At 36.4% G+C, this 17,328-nt stretch overlaps 1 protein-coding gene across 3 annotated transcripts in view; it reads right to left on the bottom strand.

Annotated features, from left to right (window-relative positions):
* Positions 1 to 16,530, bottom strand: part of RBM41 (RNA binding motif protein 41) — an 80,702-nt gene extending 64,172 nt beyond the window's left edge. The window contains exons 1-4 of one of the 3 annotated variants that reach the window (XM_036016846.1): positions 16,254 to 16,530; positions 12,886 to 13,002; positions 12,132 to 12,324; positions 11,635 to 11,839 (exon numbers count right to left, since the gene is read on the bottom strand). In XM_036016846.1, coding sequence (XP_035872739.1) covers positions 11,635 to 11,839; positions 12,132 to 12,287 — 361 coding nt within the window. In that variant the 5' untranslated portion in view covers positions 12,288 to 12,324; positions 12,886 to 13,002; positions 16,254 to 16,530. Of the gene's footprint in view, positions 1 to 11,634; positions 11,840 to 12,131; positions 12,325 to 12,885; positions 13,003 to 15,555; positions 15,842 to 15,867; positions 15,939 to 16,253 lie in introns of those variants that run through there. The other 2 variants (XM_028522614.2, XM_036016845.1) reach the window with 2 other exon arrangements.
* Between the last annotated feature and the right edge of the window lie 798 nt (positions 16,531 to 17,328).

The following is a 17,328-nucleotide window of genomic DNA, read 5'->3' as shown; positions in this document are numbered from 1 at the left end:
TGGAAAGAAAGAACAAATTGACAATGATCAGAGGGGAGGGGGAGGGGCATAACAAGGTAAAGAAGAGGAAGGAGCAAGTCAAGGAAAATGAGTAGAGGACTCATGGGTATGGACAATGGGGGATTGACTAGGGGGTAGGTGGGCAGGGCAGGGGAGTGCAACAGGGAAAAAGTGGGACAGCTATAACTGAACAACAATAATAAAAAGACAAATAAAAAAGAAATAAGAACTGAAACTCTAAAACTCCTGGAAGAAAACATAGGGATGCGGCTTCCTGACACTGGTAACACTGGTATTGGCAAGGATTTCTTGAATACAACCCAGAAAGCACAGGCAACAAAAGCAAAAAGAGGTAAGCAAGACTACACTAAAGTAAAAAGCTTCTGCAGAGCAAAAGAGACTAATAATAGAGTAAAAAGCCACCTACAGAATGGGATAAAATATTTAAAACCATTTACCTGATGAGGAGTTAATATCCAAACATACAAGGAACAACTCAATGACATAAAAACAAAACCTGATTTTTAAAATGGGCAAAGTATTTGAACAGACATTCTCCAAAGTATGTATACAGAAGATGTACAAATGACCAACAGGCACATGAAAAGATGTTCAACATCACTAAACATCAGGGAAATGCAAACCAAAACCACAATAAGATTATATTATGAATATAAACAAAAAAAGTGTCAGTAAGGATCTGGAAAAACTGGGATTCTTATACACTTTTGATGGAAATGCAAAATGGCATGACTGCTACAGAAAGCAGTATGGAAGCTGCACAAAAGATTAAAAATACAAATACCATGCAATAAAGCAACCTCACTTCTAAGCACTTATCCAAAAGACTTGAAATTGGGGTCTCCAAGAGAAATCTCATTCACATACTCATTACAGCACTATTCACTATAGCCTAGATATGGAAATAACCTAATGTCCACAGATAGATGCTATTCAATGGTTATAAATTTTCAGTTACACAAGATGACTGAGTTCCAGAGATCTGATGGACAACACTGTACCTATCATTAACAATACTGTATTGTACACTTCAAATTTGTTAAGAGGTAAATCTCATGTTAGGTTCTTACCACAGTGTATAATAGAAAGAATGAGATGTCCATTGTAGGCTTTGAAAAGTTCAGACATTTTTTTGAGACTCTAGAAAGTCATAAACATGTGCTGAGCTAACTGTATGCCCAGGAAAGTTAGGGTATAAGAGGTCAGTAATTTCTCACTTCTGGCTGACCTTCACATTCTACGCAAGCAGTACGTGAAGTCTAAGGAACAATTGGAAACTAACTACCTGTCTGAACCTTGAAAGAGTGACCAAACACGCACACATACACACATATGCATACGTTTGGTAAAGGTTTGTTGGTTTTTTGGTTCCAGGATTTTAAGTAAAATTCTCCCTAGTCATTAGCAGACTACCTTGCTAACTGAACAAAGACTTCGGTGGCTGCACATGTGAAATAATTCAAAATTTACAGAATTGGTCCAGCAAAGTCATTAAACAAATAGCAACAACAACAAATCCTGGATGTGGGGATTGATTGATTGATTTTCAGAGTTGTTACATTATTTTAAATGTCTAATTTATAACAAAAATTATAAGACTACTACAAACTAAATATTTGTGCACCGCACCCTTCATATGTTGAAACCCTACCATCACTGTGATGGTAATACGGAGTGGGATTCTTTGAGAAGTAATTAGTGTTAAATGAGGTCATGAGAGTGGGAACTTCATGAATGGGATTAGCGCCCTTATATGACTCATCAGAAAGTATAGTATGCTTCTCTCTGCTCACTGCCATGTGAGGATCTAATGAGAGGTTGGCAGTCTGCAACCCAGAAGAGGGCTCTCCATCAGAACCTAATCATGCTGGAACCCTAATCTCAGACTTCTAGCCTCTAGAACTGTGAGAAATAAACCTCTCTTGTTTATGAGTCACTCAGTCTTTGGTACTGTATTACAGTACCTTGAGCTAAGACAAAGACATTGCCAAAATCAAATCAAAACAAAACAAAACAAATCAAAACAAAACAAAACAACCCCAAAAACAAAAACCCAGCAAAGTATGGCCCATGCACAGGAAATTGATCAAAACTATATTTAGGAAGTACACGTGAATTCTCAGACAAAACTTTAAACTAGTATTATAAGTTCTTCAAACAACTAGAGGAAATTATGTATAAACTAAAAGAATGTTTCAAAATTCCTTACCAAACAGGCAATAAAAATAAAGAGAAAGAAATTACAATAAAGAACCAAATAGAAATTCAGGAGTTGAAACATACAATAAGTGAAATAAAAAATACACTAAAGGGACCCAAATAGAAGGTCTGAGCTGACAGAAGGATCAGCAGGCTTTGTGATATGTTGACTACCTCATCTGAGGAAGATTACTTAATGTGAGTAGCAGAAAGAAAAAAATAAGAGACTCAGAGACCTGTATGAGACCATCAAGCATACAAGTATGTGCATAATGGAAATCTCAGAAGGAGAGGAAGGAACAATTTTGAAAAATTTTGAAGAATATTTGAAAAAATAATGGCTGAAAACTTCCCAAATTGATGAAAAACATTAATCTACACATCATAGAACCTTTATAGGCCCCAAGTAAGATAAACTCAAGGATATCTGCTTGGAGTCTGTCCAAAGAGAAACTTAGACATGTAGCCAAATTATCAAAAGAGAAAGACGAAGAACGAATCTTAAAAGCAGCAAGAGAAAAGAGACTCATCATGGACAAGGGGTCCTAACATTAACTTCTCAGTAGAAACTATAGGGGCCAAGGCAGTAAGGTGACATTTGATATGCTGAAAGAAATAGATCACATAGGTAAACATAAAGTATAAATGTTTTTGTCTTTGCAACTCTTTTTTTGTCCTATCTGACTTATAAGATAAAGGCATAAAGCAATAATTATAAAGTTGTTGATGAGCTTAAAATCTATAAAGAGGTAATTCATATGACAATAATAGTATTGGGTTGGCCAAAAAGTTCATTTGGTCTTTCTGTAAGATGGTTCTAGTAGCATTTAGTTGTCTTTAAGGTCATTTGAAACAATTTTGTTAGATTGTATTGTGACAGGTGTCACATCAGCATGCTTTAAAAACCTTATGAAAATTGGTGAATTTTTGCGTAGCTATTTTAATACTGAAGGTGGAAGAAAATAAATAGCCTTTTGGCATATTGTGCTTTATTATTTCAAGAAATGTAAAAATGCAACTGAAACACACAAAAAAGATTTGTGCAGTGTATGGAGAAAGTGCTGTGACTGATGGAACATGTCAAAGTGGTTTGTGAAGTTTCATGCTGGAGATTTCTTGCTGGATGATGCTTCACAGGTGGGTAGACCAGTTGAAGTTGATAGCAATCAAGTAAAAACATTAATTGAGAACAATCAATGTTAAACCACATGGGAAATGGAAAACATACTGAAAATATCCGAATCAGTAAAGTTACTGATGAAAATGAAAAATACGTCTTATTTTATAGAAAAAAACTATATGGACTTTTTGGCAAACCCGACAGAAAGGAGGAAGAACAGAACAGGCCTAAACAGAAACAAAGTTTTTGAATATTATTAAAATTAAGTTGGTATTAATAAAAACTAACTTGTTTAAGGTAAGAGGTTAATTATAATCCTTACAGCAACTACTAAAAGAATAACTTTAAAAATAGTAAAAGCAGCAATAAGTTAATTTAAAATGATATCCTGGAAAAACCCATTTAACATTAAGGAATAAATGGAGTAAGAGAGGAACAAAAAAGATGTAAGACATATATATATATATATATATACACAAAAATAGCAAAATGGCAGATTCTGTAAAGACTACTTTATCAACTGACTTCAATTACTTACATTAATTATAAATGAACTAAACACTCTATTGAATTACAGAACAGATTAAAAAGAAAACATGATCTACCTATTTGCTGACTACAATTTAGATGCTTTAAAAAGGTTGAAAGAATAAAAAAAGATATTCATTGAAAAAAAGAAGCAAAGTATAGTAGGGTATAAGAATTCTGAGTCTTCTTTCTTTTTTCCTTGGTAAGCCTAGCTAAAGGATTCTGAATTTTGTTGCTCTTTCCAAGGATCAACATTGGGTTTGTTAATCAACAAAAAAATCTGTATATTTTCAGTTCTCTATTTCATTTATTTTGGCTCTAATCTTTATTATTTCTTTCTTTCAGCTTTCTGTGGGTTTAGTTTGCTCTTCTTTTTGTAGTTTCTTTTTTATTAAGACTATTTTCTTTTTTTTTAAAGATTTATTTATTTATTTTTAGAGAGGGAGGGGGGGAGAGAGGGGGAGAGAGAGAGAGAGAGAGAGAGAGAGAGAGAGAGAGAGAGAGAGAGAGAGAGAGAGAGAGACACGGAGAGAAACATCAATGTGCGGTTGCTGGGGGCCGTGGCCTGCAACCCAGGCATGTGCCCTGGCTGGGAATCGAACCTGCAACACTTTGGTTCACAGCCCGTGCTCAATCCACTGAGCTACACCAGCCAGGGCTAAGACTATTTCCTTTTTTTAAAAATATTTTGTTTTATTATTTATTTCTACAGAGAAGGGAAGGGAGGGAGAAATGGAGAGAAACATCAGTGTGTGTTTGCCTTTTGTGCATCCCTCACCAAGGACTGGCCAACAACCCAAGCATGTGCCGACTGGGAATCGAACCAGTGACCCCCTCAGTTCACAAACTGGTTGGATTGAGCTGGTACTCAATCCACTGTGCCACACTAGCCAGAGCAGCCTTAATTTTCTTAGAGCAGTTATAGGTTCACAGCAAAATTGGAGGGAAGGCACAGAAATTTCCCACACAGTCCCCTGTACCCATGCATGCGTAGTTTCCTGCACTATCAATATTACCTACCAGAGTGGTACATTTTTTACAAATAATGAACATACATTGACACATTTTAATTTCCCAGTCTATGATTTACATTACACTTCACTCTTGGTGTTGTACATTTTATGGGTTTGAACAAATTTTTATAGTTTCTTAAGGCAGAAGTTTTGGTTACTAATTTGAGATCTTTCTTTACTAATAAAGGTATTTACATTATTAAATATCTCCTTGAGTACTGCTTTTTCTACATTTTGTAAGTTATGATATGTTAAGTTTTGTTTTTATTCATCTCAAAGTATTCTCTAATTTCCCTTGTGACTTTTTTTGATTTACTGGTTATTCAGTAGAGTATTATTTAATTTCCACATATCTGTCAATTTCTTAATGTCCTTCTATTATTGATTTCTAATTTTATTCTACTGTGAAAGGAAGTGGTAAGAGTGGACATCCTTGTCTTACTCCTGATATTGGGGGAAATTTTTCAGCCTTTCACCATTAATTATGATGCTCATTATTAACACAAATATATGACCAATTGATTTCTGACAAAAACGCAAAGGCAAGTAAATGGAGAAAGAATGCTCTTTTCAACAATTAGTGCTGGAACAATTGGACATTCATAAGAAAAGAAGTGAAACTCAACTTAAACCTCACACTTTATATAAACATAAAGTCAAAAGGGATCACAGATTTAAATGTAAAATATACAACTATAAAATGGTTAGAAGAGAAAGGAAAAAATCTTTTTCATAATCTGGTGTTAGACAAAGGGACTTAGACAAGAAAAAAAAAAAAAACAAAACCATGATCCATGAAAGAAAAAACTAACAAACTGGATTATATCAAAATTTAAAACATTTTCTCTGAGGCAAAAAAAAAAAAAAAAAACCTTGTACAATGAAAACAACAAAATACTGCTGAAAGAAAAAGTCACAAATAAATGCAAAGACATCCCATGTTCATGGATGGAAGACTTAATACTGTTAAGATGTAAATACTACCCTAAGTGATCTATAGGTTAAATATAATCTCTAACAAAATCCCAATGACAATTTTTACAGAAATAGGAAAAGCTATCCAAAAATTAATATTTTATTTCAAGGGACTACAATTAGAGAAAAGAATCTTGAAAAAGAAGAACAAGGTTGAAGTTTGTAGGGAACCAGTTTGGAAATGGTGAATGTGACTCAGCCCTGCATTGGAAAGCCAACAGGAGCAAAGTGGTGGGCAGGAAACCTCAGACCACTTTTCCTGTGGGAACCAGGCCCAGAAAATGCATCCAGACTGTTTTGGCTTGCTCTTGCTAAAACTCCCTCACCCTGGTCTGCAACAGTAGATGTTTATTACCTATTTTCAAGGTAATTTCCAAAGCCTGTATGAATTTTCCCAAGGACAGAGTGTAATCAGCTTGCCACCTTTCCCTTCTGCATGTTATTTTCGTTTCCTTGATTGTACTTAAAATGTAGACAACAACATTCTATGTAATAGATAATAAGACCCAAGAGAAACAATAAAAGCCTGTCTAGGCAAGGGTCGGGGCGCTCTCCCCTTGAGAAAGGCAGCCATAGGACTCTTATATTAAGAGAGTACCTGTACCATCCCTTTTTCTCCACAGGACTTCTGTAGTCTGTGTGAATTTGTTCATTACATCCACAACACACAGACCCTTCTGGCCAGAGTCTGTATCAGAAGTTGTTACATTTACTGATTTCAAAACTTACTACAAATCTGCAGTAATTACAACAGTGTGGCACTGGCATAAACACAGACATATATGACTACATCATTGGAAACAAATGGAGAACCTCTTGTATTAATGGTCATATGATTCTCAGAGAGAATGCTAAATTTATTCAGTGGAGAAGGACAGTCTTTTCAAAAAGTAGTACTGTAAAAACTAAACATCAACATTAAAAAAATGAAGTTGGAGCATTACACCCTAACAAAAAAGTAACTCAAAATGGACTAAAGACTTCAATGTAAGAGCTAAAGCTGTAAAACTCTCATAATATAGGAGAAAAGCTTTATGACATTAGATTTGGTAGTGATTTATTGGACATGACAGCAAAAACACCAGTAAGAAAATAAAAAATTGAGAAAGTGGATTTCATCAAAAAGAAAACCTTATGTCCATCAAAGGCCACTATCACCAGAGTGAGAAGGCAACCCATAGAAAGTGAGAAAATACTGCCAAATCATATATCTGATAAGGCATCATTATCCAGAATATATAAAGAACTCCTACAACCCAACAGCAAATAAACAAACAACTCATTAAAAAAACAGCAAAGGACTTAGACATTTCTCCAAAGATACACAAATGGCCAAAAAGCACATGAAAAGATGCTTAATATCACTAGTCATTAAGGAAATGAAAATCAAAACTACAAGGAAATACCACTTCATACCCATTAGGATGGCTTTATAAAAAATAATAGAAGAAAATAGGTGTTGACAAGGGTATGGAGAAATTGAAATCCTTGTTTGTTGCTAGTGGGTATGTAAAATGGTATAGCTCTATGGAAACCAGTACGGTGTTTACTCAAAAGATTAAACATAGAATTACTGATCCATTAATGATCCATTAATTCTACTTCTGAGTATACACCCAAAAGAACTGAAAGCAAGGACTCAAACAGATATTTGTACATCCAGGTTCATAGCAGCATTATTCGCAATAGCTAAAAGGTAAAAGCAAACAAGTGTCTATTGACAGATGAATGGATCTTAAAAATGTGATGTATCTATACAATGGAATGTTATTCGGCCTTAAAAAAGGTTCACTCTGATCAGTGTGGCTCAGTTGGTTGGGTTTTGTTCTGCAAACCAAAAGATTGCCAGCTTGATTCCTGGTCAGGGCACATGCCTGGTAATGCATATGAGAAGCAACCAATCGATGTTTCTCTCTCACATCGATGTTTTTCTCCCTCTTTCTTTCTCCTTCCCTTCCCCCTCCCTAAAAATAAAGAAATATATTTTTTATAAAAGGAAGGAAATTCTGACACATACTACAACATGGATAACATTGAGGACGTTATGCTAAGTGAAATAAGTCAGACACAAAAGGACAAATAGTGTATGATCCCAATTATATGAGGTACCTAGAGTCAAATTCATAGAGATGGAAAGTAGAATGGTGGTTGCCAGGGATGGAGGGGAAGGGGGAATGGGGAGTTACTGTTTAATGGGTACAGAGTTTCAGTTTGGGAAGATGAAAAAATGGTGTAGATGGATGGTGGTGATGATCATACAACATTGTGAATGTGCTTTATACCATAGAACTGAACTCTTAAATATGGTTAAAATGGTCAATTTTAGTTAGATATATTTTACCACAATAAAAAGTTTGTTCTGCAAAAGACAGAGTTAAAAGAATAAAAGACAAGCTACACACTGGGATAAATATTTGCAAATCAGATATCCAACAAAGAATTGTGGTTAGAACAAAGAACTCTCAAAAGTCATCAGGAAGAAAATAAACAACCCAATTAAAAAACAGCAAAATATTTGGACACTTTAGCAAACCGGATATAAGGATGGCAAATAGCATATGAAAAGATGTCCAACATCATCAGCCACTAAAAAAATGCAAATTAAAACTACAATGAAATACCACTTCACAGCTAATTGAATAATTAAAATACCAACAATATCAAATGCTGACAAAGATGTAGAGCAACTGTACTCTCATACATTGCTGGTGAAAATGTAAAATGATTCAGCCACTCTGGAAAATGGTTTGGCAGTTTCTTATAAAGTTAAACACTTACCATATCACCCAGTAATCCCACTCATAGATATTTACCTTAGAGAAATAAAAATTTGACGTTCACACAAAAACGTGTACAAGGATGTTCATATAAGTATTAATCAGAATCATTATAACCTGAAAACAGCTCAAATACACATCAATGGGTGAATGGATAAACAAACTTTGGAACATCCACACAATGGAACACTACTTAGCAAAATGAATGAACTCTGATACACACAGCTTGGATGAATCTCAAAGGCATTATGCTGAATGAAAGAAGCCACTCTCAAAAGATTACATATCATATGATTCCATTTGTATGACATTCTATAAAAGATAAAACTACAGTGATGGAAAACAGATCAATGATTGCCAGAGATTATGGGTGGAGCTGGGGTGACTATTGATGGACAGTATGAGGAAGTTTTAGGGTGATGGAGCTGTTCTTTATCCTGACTGTGGTGGTGATTACATGAATCTACATGAGTTACAATTCACAGAATTGTATACCATAAAAATATCAGGCAATTTTATTGTAAGTTCATTTCAAAAATAAAAGAAAATATTAGCTATTATGTCATCATCATAATTAATAGTTTTACTTTACTGATTAATAAAAATATTCAAAATTACTTGTGAAATAGATCTCAAAAACATTAAGGTTATTTTATGTCTGGTATAATAAACTTAAAGCTATAAAGAAAAAATCAACAACACTAAATGTAAAAGTTTTACAACTGCTACTAGCTCCTTTCATTAATATTCTACAGCAGGATAATATGCTCCCTCTGGATCATTTCCTAGTAAACATTGTCATGTACTAGATATGGAATATGGAATAAAATCAGTACTCAACTTAGAAGTCTGGGACCCTAGGTTACATTCCTAAATCTAACACTGTAAGAAAACTCTCGACTTGCCTTTTGTGCCTAATTTTATCTTCCTCTTCATTGAGGTCATGTACTTGTCTGCACTTGTCTTTTTGTGGTATGCTGTGAAGGTTTAAAGCAAGGAGTTTCAAAGATAGGAAACACAACAGATTCATACACCACCCACCCACCTCCAAATACCAGGCACTGCTCTAAGTGATTTACACATATTACCTCAATCCTCCTAACAATCCTACTATATAGCTACTATTACTATATTCTCATTTTACAAATGAAGAACTGAAGCACAGAGTGGTAACATGCCCAAAATCTTATAGCTAGTAAGTGGGGAACCAGAATTTTCCCAGGAGTCTACATCCAAAACCCGTGTTCTTAATCAGCATGCTATAATATGTCTACAAAAGTCTATTTATTTGTTCTTGTCCTTTCACCACTGCTCTTCCAGGTCTATGGTCTCTAACAAATCATTCATTCATTCTCATGGCTTTACCTCTCATCTAAGCATAGATGATGCCCAATTCTGTAGATCTAATTCTGACCTCTCTCCTGTGCTTCAACTATTACATTTCCAACTACCTCCTCAATATTTGCATTTAATGATCCTGCCATTCTCACAAATTCAACATGTTCAAAATCAAACTCATCATTTTCCTCAAAATGTTCCCATAAAACTTTCTTAATGTTGACAACTATTAAGTCACACAGCCTTGAAACTTTTGGATTGCCTTATACATATTCCTCCTTGAGTCTCATGCAACAAGTCTTACCAATTCTTCCTCTGTGATGTCTCTTACAACCATAGCTACCTCTCTTTTTACTTCCATTACCATCACTCCAGTCCATTTCTTCATGCCTAAGTGACTGTATTACCTCCTAAATCATTTCCCCTGCTTCCATCTCTTCCTTTCTCTCATCATACAGGGTGGGTCCAAAGTAGGTTTAAAGTTGTGAGTATGTGGAACATGGAGTTCATTCTTGTATTATTTATTAATTATTGTATTATTTTCCATAAAACAACTGTAAACCTACTTTTGTGCCACCCTTTATTTCTTGGTCACCAGAGTAATCATTTTCAAACACTGCTTCTCTCATGTTACTCCTGGCTCAAAAACCTTTAACCATATACAAACTAACTGAATAACTAACTCTGTATAGGTCTATACTGCCCACCATAGAAAGGTCAAAAATTGTATCTACCTTCTCTATCACAACACCCCTGAATATGCCATAGTGCTCACAACATCTGCAGCAACTGAAATGCTTTTTCCCTCTGTTCCCTAAATAATAGGTAGTATTAAAGGAACATTTAAATCTTACCTCCTCCAAGAGGCCTTCTTCAGTTATGCCAATGCATAGTAGCCTTTCCCTCCTCTGAACTCCTACAGCATTTAACAACTGTATCTAGCATTGTTACTAAAATGTCATGTTTCTCTCAAATCACTGTAATTGGTGCAAAGTCAGGAACTATTTCTTAAACCTCTGTGCACCTTCCCCAGTGCTTAGCAAAACTTATCTGTTAAACTCATTCTTTCTGGTTAAGACAAAGACCAGAATCATCTCTCTCTCTCTCTCTCTCTCTCTCTCTCTCTCTCTCTCTCTCTCTCTCTCTCTCTCTCTCTCTATATATATATATATATATATATATATATATATATATATAAAATATGAATTTATAGTTTAGTCTAAAGACCTTTTACAACCTAGCCTCACTTAACTTTCCAGTGGCATCTGTAATTCCCCGCCAAGTCTTAGATTGCCTGCCACACTGAGCTTTTTATTGTTCCCTAGACACACCAGTTCCTTTTTCAATCCTGTTCCTATTCACCTGTTATCTGTAATGTTCTCTTGCTCTTGTTAACCTGACAAATGCCTGTTAATCCATCAAGACTTAGTACAAATGTCAATTTCTGACTCCCCAACTAGGCTTAGATGTTCTATATTCTGTGCTCCCTCGGCATTTTATTCACGTCTACAAATACCAATTAAATACAAGGCTACATATTCTTCAAGAGTAGTGATAGTTTGCTTTTCTCCTACCCCCTTCACTAACTCTTCATATACAATGCCCTGATGGTAAATCTCTCTCTCAATGAAAAAACATATCAAAGTCAGCAGCAATCACACACCTTGATAATAAAGAGCCTTAAGGAAGGAGTGACGATCAGTTCCCTGAAATAAAGACTTTTCTATTTCCATTTCTCGCCGGGTCAGCTGTTTGCTCTTTGCAAATCTCTGCGGCAGGCAAAGGATGCGATGATGCTCTGATATCCTTTCTTCAATATCTTGAAGACAGTTCTGTATTGCTTCAGGGGTTGCCCTCAGTCTTGTCCTCTGAAACCAGAGAAATGAGAGGGCATATATTATATAGGACATACCCTAAAAGGGGTGGTCTGATGCCTCAAGTAAGGAAGAAGATGATCAGAGCCCAGAAATGAGCATTTATCAATGTGGTAGCTAAAAAGTCAAGGAATAGTTTCTCTTTTCCCTAGGTCCCTGTCCTACAAACCAAAAAAGATTCAGAAACAAAACTTAGTTTTCAGAGAACTAAAAATAAAAAAGTTCTCAGTGCCAAGTAAAGAGATATTGTTCTTCAGTGTCCAGAAAAAAAAATTGCTCCACTCACCTTTTCACCTGAAACATGGCTCTTCCAGATCAAGATTTCTGTTTCATTGAGCCCTAGTTCCCTGAGAGAAGCAGCTTCCTGGTCCTTCTCATGCAGTGTTTGGAACTGGGACAAAGTCATAGTCCCAGCTGCTTCCTTCCCAAAGGGCTTGTACATAGTACCAGGAGCAAAGCTCTCTTTCTTAGATACACATCTGCAAACCAAGAAGGAAAAGAGTAAGAACATCTTCAAGTTACCCACAATTTCACAGAAATGGGGCTCACCATTAAAAGAGGCACAATGTAACTCATAGGCAATTTGTCTTTCGTGTCCTATTGCTAGACTGAAGCACCACTGCAACTATACCAATAGTCCCCTCATCCAGGACTAATATATAACTGAGTCAAATATTTATTTATTTATTGAGTACCTACCATGCATCAGACACTGTGTTGGGGGCTGAGGATTTAACAGTAAAAAAAGATAAAAATGGTTTCTGCTTTTGTGGAAGAACAGTGGAAGGAGAGACAAGTAAGCAGGCAATGATAATATTGAGTTGTAAGTGCTACATGTATCAGAGGAAGACACAGGAAAGGTACTTAGTGGAACACGGGGGAATTTGTAGAGGAAGAGACAGAAGCAAAATCCTGCCTAATATGTAGATGTGAACCAAGGAAAGGGGGATGGGAGAGGAGTGTTCCATCCAGGCTTTAAGAGATATCACCTGGAGATGAGGATCTATGATACTCAACTTGTTTGCAAAATCAATACTTACTCCTCAATGGACACAGAGGTGTCAAGTTGATGCTGAAGGAGGCTTTTCAGCTGCCTCTCCCCTTCTGTTTCCAACTCTTCCAGGACATGCTCATTGCTCTTCACACAGCTGTTTACCCTGGAGTAGATACAGGGATAAATACAGAAAGTAGACAAGATAGTGAAATCTCAAAACATATTCTTTACCTATGTCATCTACCTTTGGTGATCTCATTTGTTCAAAGACCCTTCTCTAATAATTCATTGCCCTTTATTAATTATTATGCAAGAATTTATTAAACACCTACTTGCATATAGCACATTGTAAGGTACTGATGGAGTCAAAGATATTCAAGACATAGTCTCTATCCTCAAGGAGTTCCCGACTTATTTGGGGAGATGGAATATATATGTGTGTGTGTGTGTGTGTGTGTGTGTGTGTGTGTGTGTTGTGTGCGTATGCCTGGAAGAGAGGGCAGTGGGAGAAAGGAAAGGAGAGGGGAGGGGAGGACAGAGGAGGTGAGAGGAAAGGAGAGGTGAAGAATGACAATACAAAGAAACATATGCCAAATTAGTAGGAGTTCACAGAAGTAAGATATAATTGGGAGCTAGGAGGGTAAATGAAGGAAAGAAGAGGGAGAATAAGTATGAGATGTTCTGGGGGATAATGGGAAATTTAATTTAGCTGACATTACAGGGATAATTAGACTCAGATTGCAAATGGCCTTAAATATACCAACTAAGGGGCCTGGGCCTTAATGTATAGGTATTAGAAAGTAATTTATTATGTAGTTAAGTGACATGGTACAAGTGATGGTTTAAGAAAAAGAATGTAGTTATAATATACCTTATGGATTCATAGGAAAGAAATCAGAAGAACTACAGCTAGAAAACTATTCAATTTATCAAGGATAAAGTGAAGAAAGTCTAAATTGAAGTGCTAATAGTGGACATAAATGAAGAATTAGATGAGAGAGGCCTTTTGAAGGTAGGGGTCAAAGAGAAGTAAAGTATAAGTTCAAGATTTCAAGCTGTGAAATTGACTGAACTATGGTACCAATGAAGGAAAGAGGAAGCTCCACATGAAATAAACGGTTTGGAAAGGGAACATCAGTATTGTTTTAGCCATGTTGAGTCAACTACCTATTACAATTGAAACACCAGCATGAAGTCCCAGGAAATATTTGAAGACATAATGAGTCCCAAGTGACAGTATAAGTGATATTGCCTAAAAGGAAAGGGAGATATGAGAGAACTCTTGCACAGATAAGTCTCAGACTGAACACAGAAATATCAAGTCATCTGTAGTATCAGGATCTAGAACTGTGAAAGAGATCTCCAAAGGAGAAAGCATCAAAACAAATGTGAAAAGGGTCGTAAGATTTTATAGCCTAGGTACTATTGTGTAGAAATCTAGGTAATGCTAACATGAGCCGATCCACTGTAAATAATTGAAAACACTTATTAGAGTATAAGGAAATAGAGGAACCACTTAAGTAGGCAATAAGAGATTATAAAAGACAAAAAACTGAGCTAACTCCATGAGGAGAATAAATATTAAAATACTTTCCTTACAAAATAGCTCTTTATTACTGGGATCTAGGGAAAGTATCCCTCATAATTATAACCAAGATTTCCATGCTCTAGAAAAACTTATAACTATTTTGGGATATATTAAAATATACCTAGGCCAGGGTTTAAAAAAAAACCCTTTTAAGTATCTTAATTTTTAGTTATTACTTAGAATTCAGAAAGTTCTTACTAAGTTTAAAGTTACTTTGAAATGAATAAACCATAGCTAAATATATCAGTACACATGCATCTCAAAAAGAAATGTTGAGTAAAAAAGAGCAAGTCACAGAAAAATGTATACAATACATGTCTATCTATGTAAAGTTAAAAATGAATAAAAGGAGCAACATTTTGTTTAGGGATAAATTCCAAGGTGGCAAAAACTATTTTTTTAAAGCAAGAGAATGATTAGTACAAAATTCTGGATGGTGGTCCCCTCATGGGGGAGAGAGTAGAAGCAATGGCATGGGACACACTGGGGACTTCTAAGATACTGGTACTATTCCAGGTCTAAAGCTTGTATTGGGTATGAGTCTATTATTATTCTTTAAAGTTTATATATACATTATTTTGCATGTACAAGGTATATCATAAAAATATTTTTAATAAGTCATTTTGAGGCAGGGAAAATAACCAGTTTTTTAAAAGATGCAGAAAGTGACAGTGCAGGAGAGCATAGTATCAGTAAGAATTTTAAATACACCTCCTTATGCCAGAGCGATTATCCTCCTTGCAGAGTGAATGCAAAACTAAATGATACTTTAAAAAGGCTTGTGTACTAATTGGGAAGCTCAGGCTTTCAACAATGATCCGCCGAATTTAAAGCTGCCATTTCCTGCAAAACCAGTAGGGGGAACTGTTCGTAGCACTGCCTTCCTTTTCCTGACCCTGAGTCGATTTTGCACTTGCCTTCTAAATTTGTAGAAACAAAGTATCACTTACTTTAAAATTTGAAAACGCTACATGCCCGGGGGGCCCCGAGCACGTCTTCTTTAATACACAAACACTGCAAATAAAGGGCCCACCTTGGTCCCCTTTCTGACAATAAGGTGGAGGCAGGAGGTTGGAGCTGGCCTGGGTTTCTCACGCGGTAGACATCAGTTGGCCAAGACCCTTTTACCTGAGGGGGTCCATGTGCAACAGGAAGAAGCAACAGCGTCCGTCCGGCTCCCGGTGCCCGCGCCATGGCTTAGATGCCTGGGCTGGAAGGGCACGACTAAGGGAACCGGCAGCAGCAGCGGCCCTTCCTCAACTTTGCCCTGCAGGCCTGCCTAGCCTGTCTCCCCTATATCCTCCTCCTTTGTCTTCTCTTTCCCACGAAACCGCACCCCGAGACTGTGACATACCCCAAACACAAAATAATAAGAGCCATTTTAAGTTAAAAGGTAAAACAGAGCTCCCTTCCGTCGCCTGCTCTCAGACAAGACCTTACCTCTTCATGTTTCCACAGGCCCTTATCTCTAACTTGGGTAAATAGACCGCGGACTTCAAGTCCCAGAACTCTGCGCGGCCGACTCGAAGGAGACTGTGCTGGAGTGCAGAGCTCTGGGAATTGTAGTAGCGCAGAGCTAAAGAAAGGGAAAGGGAAAGTACGTACTGAATAACCCATAGGTTGTAAACTGTTCAAATATTTCTCTTGAATTTCTTTTAGAGGTTAAAGGCAACACCCAAAATACCCAGCTCATAAACCAAGAAGTCACCTTTGGCTTCTTTACCCTCTCATTCGGTATCACCGATTCCCGGCGCCTTCAATTTCTTTCAAATGTTTCCCTATTCGCCATGCTTTTGCTCCCAAGGACTTACTATCCGTAGGCTTACCTGCTGTTTTCAGTAGGGTCAACCTGAGGGTCAATCCATCAATGCAGCCAGAAGTTTGACGACGTCACTTGCAATAATGGTTCTCCTCTTGTAACAGAGGCTTACAAGACATTCACTTCCTGAGACTCAGAATCCCATATATATACAGGCCTGCGAACATTTTAATTATAGTGAATCAAGAGAGGGATATAGCATAGTGCTTAAGAGCATGAGCTCTTAGTTCCCGGAAATGGAAATAAAAATTATCTTAAATATGTGAAAAGAAAGTTGTATAATCTCACAAGTGACATGGGAATTTCAAAGTACACTGACTATAAAAACCCCTGACCTATAATCCTCAAAACTATTAAGTTCATCAAAAGCATGGAAAATCTGAGAAACTGTCAGAGCCAAAGGAACCAAAAGAGATGTGGTGATGACTAAAGATAATGTGGTATCCTGGATGGGATCCTGGAACAGAAAAAGGGCCCCAGTAAAAACTAAGGAAATATGAATAAACTTGAACTTTACTTAATGATAAGGCTCATGAGCTGTGATAGTTATGTTGAGATGTTAACACTAAAGGAAACTGAGTGGAGGTATACAGAACTCTGTGCTGTGCAACTTTTCTGTAAACCCAAAATGTTCTAAAAAACAAAGTTTATTTTTAAAAAGCACACTAAAGTGACATTTTCGACCTACCATGTTGGTAAACATCCACAAGTTAGAGAACATATTTGTTTTGTTGAGATTGTGGGGACATAGGCATTCTCAGTACATTGCTAGTAGGAACATAAATTGGTACCACTGTGGACAGCAGTTGAAATCATAAATACACATTCCCTTTAGCATGGTAATTGAATGTGTATGAATGGTATTCTCAGTGCTATGTATCCTCATGTATGTATGTGTATATATATTCACTGCAACGTTACTTATAACAAAATACTGAAAACAAATGAAATGTCTATGATGCGATATATACATTCAATGGAAAACTGCAGCAGTCCCAAAGATGAACAACTTCTCTATGGACTGCTACTGAACAACTCTAACATATATTTATTGCAATAGCAAAGTGCAGAACAAGGTATAT

Source organism: Phyllostomus discolor, chromosome X (genome assembly GCF_004126475.2).
Source record: "Phyllostomus discolor isolate MPI-MPIP mPhyDis1 chromosome X, mPhyDis1.pri.v3, whole genome shotgun sequence".
Taxonomy (NCBI): Eukaryota; Metazoa; Chordata; class Mammalia; order Chiroptera; family Phyllostomidae; genus Phyllostomus; species Phyllostomus discolor.
This window is presented reverse-complemented; position numbering and strand designations above follow the sequence as displayed.